We start from the raw sequence: 9817 nt of genomic DNA, 5'->3' as shown, positions 1-9817 counted from the left end.
AAAGAAAAACTAGGAAAAACAAGTCAATAGGAAATGAAAATACGGAATTAGGAAAGAAAAAGGGAAAATAACAACTTAAATAATTAAAGAACAAGGAATAGAGGAAAAAAAACACCAAAGTCGACAAAATTATGAAAAGTAGACGATGAAATAATAAAAAAAACTAATCATAGATAAAAAAATAAAAAGAATAAAGAAGGAAAAATAGAGCAAAAAAGAAAAGAAAATAATGAAGAAAGAAAAGAAAGACAAAAAAGTAATAGAAAATATGAAATCTCTAGTATTACATAAAAAATCAACCTCTCTCTCTCTCTCTCTCTCTCTCTCTCTCTCTCTCTCTCTACCCGAGCCTTCCCGCGTCACTTAACACCTGTGAGAGTTATTACACAATCTCATTAAGGTAATTGGACTAAATAAGCATCGACTAATAACATCGTAAATAGAAAACGAAGAGCGGCGGCGGCGGCTAGCGGGGAAATGGACGCCAAACACACACACACACACACACACACACACACACACACACACACACACACACACACAAGATGCTTCGCTGTGTTATCAATCGCCGCTAATCAGACACACTTCCGCCTGTTTGTTAGCGCTGCGTGGCTCAGAATTCATTATTTGGGTGTTGTTTTTCCAGGTGTGTGTGTGTGTGTGTGTGTGTGTGTGTGTGTGTGTGTGTGTGTGTGTGTGTGTGTGTGTGTGTGTGTGTGTGTGTGTATTTTTGTGTGTTTCTTTCAAGTATTTCATGTTTTTTTTGTTGATTTGGTTGTATGTATTGTGATTTATGAGTTAGTTTTGTCTTGAGAGAGAGAGAGAGAGAGAGAGAGAGAGAGAGAGAGAGAGAGAGAGAGAGAGAGAGAGAGAGAAAATATCATCAAATATCATAAGACCCCGCCCTACTTAGTCCAAACACCACAAAAACACAGCTAACAAAACCAAGAAATTCATCAAAATTATTATAACCTTAAATTATCTTGATCTTAGTCACCACCACCACCACCACCACCACCGCCGCCGCCTTCATTATCCAGTTAACAGACGGCAAGAAAGGAGAGCAAAATTCGAAGGCCATGAACCACTACGCAGTTGAGACACCAAGGAACACTCGAACTGCCTTCCTTCTGTGCTCTTAAGATGCTGTAGTGTGTGTGTGTGTGTGTGTTATTTTTCTCTAACTTCTCCAATACTGGGACACATTTTTACCTTGATTTTTGGGTATGATTAGACGATTTCATTTGCGTTAGGAAGGGTTTATGGAAGTCGAAAGATTAATGACTACAGTCTTCTCTATTTCAATCCCCCAAATGAGTTTCTGAAGCTGTATAAAATCACCAAATAGTAAGCAGAATGAATATGGATACGCGTCATGGTATACTCAAGAGGTTTAGACGGTGCAGTGTGTGTGTGTGTGTGTGTGTGTGTGTGTGTGTGTGTGTGTGTGTGTGTGTGTGTGTGTGTGTGTGTGTGTGTGTGTGTGTGTGTGTGTGTGTGTGTGTGTGTGTGTGTATTACTGTTTTTCTTTAAGTGCGAGGGAAAACTGCAGCCAAGAGCAACAAAAATTATTAAACAAAAAGAAAAATAAGCCCACTTCGACGCCAGTTCCCGAGCAGATTCGTGAGTTAGCCTAAAGAATGGAACAAATATCTTCAAAATCATTCTTAAATTAGTTGAGATCATAGGTAGATAGAAACACAGAAGCAGGCAGAGAGTTCCAGAGTTCACTGTTATTTCGTTCATAAGAGCCACTGTATTCCATTTGTGTTACTGCTTGTGTTGCTATTCTGTTCTTAGGAGATGAATGTGTAAGTTAGTGTATGTGTTATTGTTGTTATTGTTCAGGAAACGCTGTATAGTGTATTCTATGTGTTGTGTTGCTATTTCGTTCACGAGACACTGTGTTTCATGTGTTACTGTGTTGGTTTTTCGTTCTTGTCCACTCTGCCTCGTGTGTTAGTGTTGTTATTACTGTACTTTTTCATCTAGGGGAGTTTTGTCAAGGGTAGGATAGGAGGGGGAGTTAGTTTAATATGATTCATCCTGCCAGATATAAACTTGACCTAACCTAACCTAATATATTAAAGGGAAATTTGAGAGAGTTAGTTTTATTCAGCTTTACTACAGAGACTGCCACGTGTAGGGCTGATGTTGGCAATATACCTCGATACTACAACAACAACAACAACTATAACCAAAACAACAACAACAATAACAACAACAACAACAACAACAACAATAACAATAACAACAACGGCAGTAATTTCGTCTTTCTTCTCTTACTACTATTACTACTATATACTTCTACTACTACAATTACTACTACTACTACTACTACTACTACTACTACTACTACTACTACCATCACCACCACTATCACCTAACTAACACCTACCAATGATATCTAACACTAAAAACACACGAATGGAAGACAACACAACCAGTAGAGCGGAGACAAAACCCAACTGCCGAGTGAAACCAAGCAATCAGACAGCAGGTAAACAAAACACAGCTCACCGTAATAAGAAAGACACAGGATACACGCAAAACACTTCCCTCGCAATTTAAAAAGCGACTCACTTTTACACGAAGACAAAGGGGAAAAACTGGGAATAATTCTTTACTTACCGAGTCGCCAACTTATAAGGTAATCTGACCTCACCTGAACCAAGAAAACAATTAGCCTTAATCCATCAAATGAGTGGGTGTGGCAGGAGTGGATGAATCATATTACTGGTGTGGTGGATCGACTCTTAATGTAGGGAGAGGGTGGAGTAGGAGATGGAGGAGTTGGAGGAGGAGGTGGAGGATGGATGGAAATGGAGAAAAAGGGAGGGTAAGTTGATGGTTTTAGGGAAGGGATGGGTGGAAGCTAATGGGGATAAGAAGAGAGTAATAGAAGAGGAAGAGAAAAATAGTAGAGGAGGTGGAGGAGGTGGATGGTTTAGGGAAGGGGTGGAAGATAATGGGGATAGGAACAGAAGATAATGGGAGAGGAAGAGAAAAAAGAAAGGGAGGGGTGATGATAGGGGATAGGAATAGAAGATAATGGGGGAGGAGGAGGAGGAGAAAAATGTTAATAAATAGGATTAGAAGTTAATGGGAATAGAAGCTGATGGCGAAGGAAGGAACGGGTGGAAGATGATGAGGATGGAAAGTGATAGAGATGGAAAGGAAGAGAGAAATGGAAGTTGCTTTAAATAGAAGTTAATGGAGGTAGAAGTTGGTGGCGAGGGAAGAGATGGGTGGAAGATGATGGGATGGAATGGTGATAAAGATAGATGGGAATAAGTGAAGGAGGAAGAGAGGAATGGAAGTTAAGTACAATAGAACTTAATGGCGAAAGAAGAGAGAAGAAGAGTAAGATGATGTATAAATGTAAACTGTATGATGAAGATGGAAGTGGATGGGGATAGAAAGACAATGGGAGAGAAAGAGAGTAATAATAGTTGATGGAAATGGAATCAATAAGCATGATAGTCAATAATAGTACTCATTTTTAACCTTTTCACCACTACACACTATTTTCCCATCTTTACCTACAAATTTCCGCCACTTCCCACTACAGTGTCTTAAATGTGTAATTCTGTAGCTTAGAAAATGTGACTTAAACCTTAAACTATTTTTTTTGTATCAATTCAACTGCTTCCTCTTTCACAGCAATCTCATGAAGCAAGATTAGAACAGTGAAAGGTTAAACCCTTCAGTACTGGAACACATTTTTACCTTGAGATTTGTGTACGATTAGACCATTTTATTGACATTAGGAAGGGTCTATGGAGGTCAGAAGATTAATGGCCACAGTTTTCACTATTTTAATCCCCCACATGAATTTCTGAAGCTGTTTAAAATCACCAGAATGAATATGGAAACGCGTCACGGTACTGAAGGGGCTAAATACACAGGTAGAGAGGACACAGAAGGGAATAACAGTGAAAGAAGAAGCGCAATTGAACAGAGAGAGAGAGAGAGAGAGAGAGAGAGAGAGAGAGAGAGAGAGAGAGAGAGAGAGAGAGAGAGAGAGAGAGAGAGAATCGTGTCTACAAACAACAGGTAGACATGAGGGAGACAACAGGTCGCAATATATACGTAGCCAACATTCGAGACCTGAGAAGTCAATTAAAATGTCGTCAATCCCTCGACCACAAACAAGACGTGAACATGAGAACCCTGACAGTCTTACTCCTCCTCCTCCTCTTCCTCCTCTTCCTCCTCCTCCAGCGCCTTGACTTATCCTCCACGACGGCTAAAGCTACAGTGGAGACAAGTGGCGCCCTGACACGTTACCTGAGCGAGGGGAGCAAGGCGGCGCGAGGAATCACCGCTGACATTTCCTCGCCTTCTGCTGCGTTACCGCCGAGTGAATGTATACAAATTTAAAGCGTCTGCTGCCTCTTCGCTATTCCGGCTCCATCAGGCACTTTGTTCGTCCAGCCTGCCAGCTCCTCCTCCTCCTCCTCCTCCTCCTCTTTCTCCTCCTCCTCCTGGTGCCTATCCTGTGACAACCTGAACCCACCTGATCTTAAGGGGTATCATATTAAATTGTGAGCTTGTTGGCAATCAGAGAGGTGCCACAGGCCTGCGAGGGGAGGGTGGGCCAGGAGAGGGGCACTGGTGGTGGTGGTGGTGAGGTGTGCTGGATGATAATAATCGTGTGTCCCTTTGGTGGTGTTGGTGTTGGTGGTGGTGGTGATGATGGTGGTGGCGGTGGTGGTAGTGGTGGTGCTGGTGGAGTTGGTGGTGGATGGACGAGTGGTGCGGGTCAAGGGGACATCAGTAGCCTGACCAATACCGCCGCTTCATAATCATTAATCAGGTGGCAAATAAATGATGGCCACATGTTCGCTTTGGAAGTAATGAGCATCTAATAATTTGTCACCTGGCGCTGCTCGGGTTGACTGATTGCCATATTTTCCACCTTTATTTACCTGGAGCCTGGCGGCGCGGCGTGGCGGGGCTCGGGGCTGCCGCTGCGGGGCACCGCCAGGGTTTTGTGCAATATTTCACCACGATATTGTTTAATCCAAAGAGGTAAATCAAAAGACGGTTAATCTCTCGCTAATGAAGGTAATGAGCGCCAAAATGACCCGAGAAGAGTCTAATGTGGTGAGGGGCTCCCGGGGCCCGCTGGCTCCTCCCACCGCGGCCCGGGCAAGCCCCGCTGGAGGAGCCACGCAAGGGGCGTCGCTAGTGTGCGCGGCACGTCTGCCATTGGCCGGGTTTGGATGGTGGGCGCGGCCAGAGGGACGGGCGGGTGGGATGGGGAGGCGGCCATCACAGATCTCTAGCCAGCGGCGCGAACGGAAGGCAGCAGTCAGTCGAGCGCGAGCGTGGTGCACGATAAGTTGTGTAGCGAACCTGCGAGCTGGGACCTCACGCGCCCGACGCTGTAGTGGCAACCATGACTGTGGAAGTGTGCTCCAGAGTGGGCGTGCGGGTGTCGGCCGCCCCCGGGGCCATCAAGGACGAGTCGCAACCTGGAGGCGGCACGTCCCCCGCTCACGAGACCTCCGAGGCGCCCACGCCCAGACCCAAGTTCATGATCACAGACATCCTCGCCCAACACAAGCCGCCCACCTCCACCCAGAGTGAAGGGTCAGCGCCGCCCACACCCACTATAGAGGAGCCTAAGGACCTCAGCCTGACACGGACACACGCCGAGGACGACGACATAGACCTGGAAGGCGACGCCAGCCACGACGAGGACGACCACGGAGAATCAGGTAAGCCAAGCCGTGCGTCCGTGTTCCGCTACTGCGCCTCTCACTCACCTCACCTCACCTCTCCTCTCACTTCACACCCTCTCCCTCGCCTCATCTCCTTTCCCTTCGCCACCACCTCACGCCGCCGCCTCCCGAGTGTCCCCTCCCTCGCGCCGCCGTCAGTGTCCTCCTCTGCCTCACAAAGACATTCCAGCGGCGCTCCTCATTCCTGGAAAGTCACGCGGCGCTGACATCCGGGCGAGGAAGATTTAAAAGCTGGTGTTTGGGGTCGGTGGCGGCGAGAGGGGAGTGTTATTAGTGAGTGAGTGAGTGTCGAGTGGCTGTGTGGAGTGAGATATCAAAGGAGTGAACCCAAAGTAGTAACGTGGGCGCTGATGTACAAGAGACAGACCAAGAACCCTTTACTTTAGAGTTTATGTGCTGGAAATTGCTTGCCTCACGCACGCGACTGTTTCACCCTCTCCTCTCTCTCTCTCTCTCTCTCTCTCTCTCTCTCTGCTATTTTAGTCCACTGTTTGTCGTTCTCTTCACAAGCGCAGCACACTCCATCACTCTGAAGGCGCTGATAAGTAGCAGTAACAGAGCAACAGGACCCTCCGATCAATACTGTTTAAGTGCTACTTTTATTTAGTCCTTAGACGCTCTTCCTCTTCCTCCTCGCCATTGTTTGTCCTCCTCCATCCCACTAATGTCCCTGAAATATTAGAGGCAAGTGCTTCCATCAATATTCAAACAACGGTAATGCGAAGTGGAGTTGTGCTTAGTGTTATTATTATTATTTTTATTATTATTGTCAGCGCGGCGTGAAGGTTCCCGCAGTACACGCACTCCATAAAACACACCCTGAGCCTCTAGTAAACTGTGAGCCGCGCATTCATAACACTTAGAAAGGCCGCTAAGTGGGTGTACATGGTTTACGTGGAACTCACCTGCGCTGTCCCATCACCCCTTCCCTCCCCTTCCCTTTCCTCCGTCCCTTCCTCCCGGCAATAAATCACAGGCTAATTTTACTCATCCCGCTCCATTTCGCATTAAGCTGCCGCCGCTCTGAGAAGCCGTCTTAAATCTTGCAGCATAATTTCTCCCTGGCCGGCGCTGCATTCAGAGTCCCAGGCGAGGCAAATTACTGCTGTCTCGGAGCTTCCCGCCGGTGACAGGAGCTGGTTGTGGCGGAGACCAAACCGCTCAATTGTCCTCGTCTAAAATTGAAGCGCCATTTATCATGCGCTTTGTGATTTAATATTGAATCCTTCTTCTACAAGCTTTATCCAAGCCAGCGTGACCCGGGCCTGTCTGGATCCCGCCGCCATAAGGATCTAAATGCCTCGTGCAATGAACGCGACACGGACCCTTAATGCACTTTAATAGACATTCAGATGGACAGATCCAATGTGGCGTAAATTTTACACGTGATGGCTAATGTTCTCTCTCTCTCTCTCTCTCTCTCTCTCTCTCTCTCTCTCTCTCTCTCTCTCTCTCTCTCTCTCTCTGATTGGTGTAATTTCAGGCGAGGGCGTCCCGGGGCACAATGACCCTCGGGTTCCCACCCCAGGGGATCAGTTATGCTCCGTGTCTGTTTTTATATATTTTATGAAGGAAGGCTGTGTGTCTGTCTGTCTGTCGATACGCCTGGTGTGGGGCGCCGGAAGGGAAGCGGGTGTGTCTGGGGGTGGGGATGGGAGGGGTTGGTGGTGCATGGGGATAAGCAGGTGTCTGTCTTATAGAACTCAATCTGAAGAGTCTGTCACGCCTGAGTTAATATTTATAGACTATCACGCGAGGCAATGTGCGGGAGGCGTGGTGGAGGCGCCCCGGGAGTCTCAGCGTGCGCCGTGACACACCTCATTTGTTTGGCGCGTTCCCACGATCACTTTATCGCTCTAAACTCCCACTCGTGTACACTCCTTACCTGCAATCCAATTAACCCACACCAAGACCCAACGCCACACGGGGATCATAAGGCGCCGCTCAGATGGAACCAGTTGTCATCCCTCGCCTGTTTTCTCCCCGTCCCGCCGCCCGCGCCGCCGCCCGCCACACGCCCCACCCAAGCGTCATTACCGGTGCTGCCGCTGCCTTGTTTTGTCGTCTTATTCCCCATTTGTGTTGACACAGGAAGGCCATACATTTATTCCTCGTGAATAATGAAAAGTCGCGTGCCCACACTAATTTATGACAATTGGTTGGGGGTGGAGAGAGGGAGGGAGATGTCTGGCCTGTGGGGTTGGAGGGCGGAAAAGGAGGAGGAGGAGGAGGAGGAGGAGTGGTTGTCCCTGTAGCCTTCCCTCCCTTCTTACCCACCAAATTACCACCTCGGGAAGGCCTCACCACCTCACCACCTCGCCCCCCTCAAGGCTATGGCAACCCACCGGCCACTCACTCCCTGTCTGTAGCTTCCATAACACCGCGACTCCTGCATCTCGCCTCCAGTGTTCTCAGGCCCTTGGGAGTCCTCATGATTAAGGGCGTGTCTCCAGGTGCCGCGGGGAAGGGGTGTGTGGATGGGGGTAGGGGTGGGGTTGGGCGTCGTGAGGGGTGGCAGTGGTAGGTGGTGGAGGAAAACCAGCGGTGTCTCTTTATCGTGACTTGAGAATTAAATAATGAATGATAATGGGTACCTGTGACCCGCCAGAGAGAGACAGGTGTCATTAACTGCTTCTACCGCACTGACGCTCCCTGTTTATTCTTATTATTTCTCACCCACCACCACCACCACCACCACCACCACCACCACCACCACCACCACTCATACGTTAACTTCACCTTCTCTTTAACACAATTCCCTAAACATTTCCTCACATTTCTCTTTATCCTGGACTAATTTTCCTCATAAATTATATCCACGTGGCTTCTTTCCCTCCCATCACTGCCCCCTCTTCCCCCGAGCGCCTCCCCTCATATGACAAACACGTGCGGGGTCATTAGGAGTGAATCAGGTACTTGACACAGGTAAATGCGCTGTTAATAGAGGCAAACACTCACTCATAGGGAAGGAAATTGTCGGTTGATTACAGACTAGCCGGTGAATGTTACTGTGGGAGTGAGGGAATAACTAGAGGGAAGAGGAGCTGATGATAAATTGATCCACAGGTAGACGAGATTAATAATACAAGCAAATGGAGCCATAGATTTCATTTTATTATTCTCTTTTTTTTCCGTTTTTTTTTATATTTCCTTTTTTATTGTTTCGTGTTTCTCTTGTTTTTTTTTTTTCATTTTCTTTTTAATTTTGAAGATTCCATTTATTATTCCTCTTATTTCTCTTTTGTTACTATTTTTTTTTGTTTTCCTTCCTCTTTTACTTTCTTCATCTTTTTATTCTTTAATTACCTTCTTACTATTATCAACTTTCTTCCTCTTAATTTCCTCCTATTATATTCATCTCCTATTTCTCTCTCATGTCTTTCTTCTTATAGTGTCACCTTAAAACTCACCTAACCACTCCTTGTCTTCCTCTTTCTCCTCTTATTCCCGCTCTTCACTTCTTTCTCACTTCTTCCTATCAACCATCTCTCTTACTGTTCTTTCTTCATTGTTAGCGTAGTGTCACATCAAACTTCCCTAAACATCTTTCATCCTACACGTTTCCTTCTTCCTCCTCCTCCTCCTCTTCGTCTCCAGCACAGATACAACACTTAGCGTCAATTTAGGGAACGCACGTGGACTCTCTGCGGAAATTTTCATGAGGGAAGTAATTGTCGAGGCTATAAAGTGGAGACTAACTGCCGCATTACAGTACCGCTTGTCCTCTAATTAAGCATGATGAGGGTTGGCGGGTTGAGGCGAAGACGCGGCAGTCACTAAATGTTTCAATATAGAGTAGGAATGTTTCTGATTCGAGTCTGGGTTTATTGTTCTTCTTTATTTTTATTTATTTTTTCGTGCGTGTTTCTTTGTTTTGTGAATAGCAGTTTTGGAATGATTTTTGGTGATTTTTTTTAATATATGCTCCAGTTTTTTAGTCTTGAAATTCGTATGCTGCAGTTTTTTAGTCTTCAAATTCTTGTGAGTTACTATCTTTTTTCTTCTCCCTTTAATTCTACGTCAAATCCGTATAAGTTATTTTTTCTTCTCTTCTTTCTACGTCAAAT

At 46.2% G+C, this 9817-nt stretch overlaps 1 protein-coding gene across 1 annotated transcript in view; it reads left to right on the top strand.

The window, feature by feature from the left end:
• The first annotated feature begins 5280 nt into the window (after positions 1 to 5280).
• The window catches only part of LOC123508842 (barH-like 1 homeobox protein), a 13317-nt gene continuing 8780 nt past the window's right edge, over positions 5281 to 9817 (top strand). Inside the window, exon 1 of the mRNA XM_045262785.1 lies at positions 5281 to 5726. Within this exon, the coding sequence (XP_045118720.1) occupies positions 5405 to 5726 (322 nt within the window). The 5' untranslated portion in view covers positions 5281 to 5404. The remainder of the gene's footprint in view (positions 5727 to 9817) is intronic.

The sequence above is a fragment of the Portunus trituberculatus genome, chromosome 25, assembly GCF_017591435.1.
Source record: "Portunus trituberculatus isolate SZX2019 chromosome 25, ASM1759143v1, whole genome shotgun sequence".
Classification (NCBI taxonomy): domain Eukaryota; kingdom Metazoa; phylum Arthropoda; class Malacostraca; order Decapoda; family Portunidae; genus Portunus; species Portunus trituberculatus.
The sequence above is the reverse complement of the archived record's forward strand: the minus strand, read 5'-3'. Positions and strand labels throughout refer to the sequence as shown.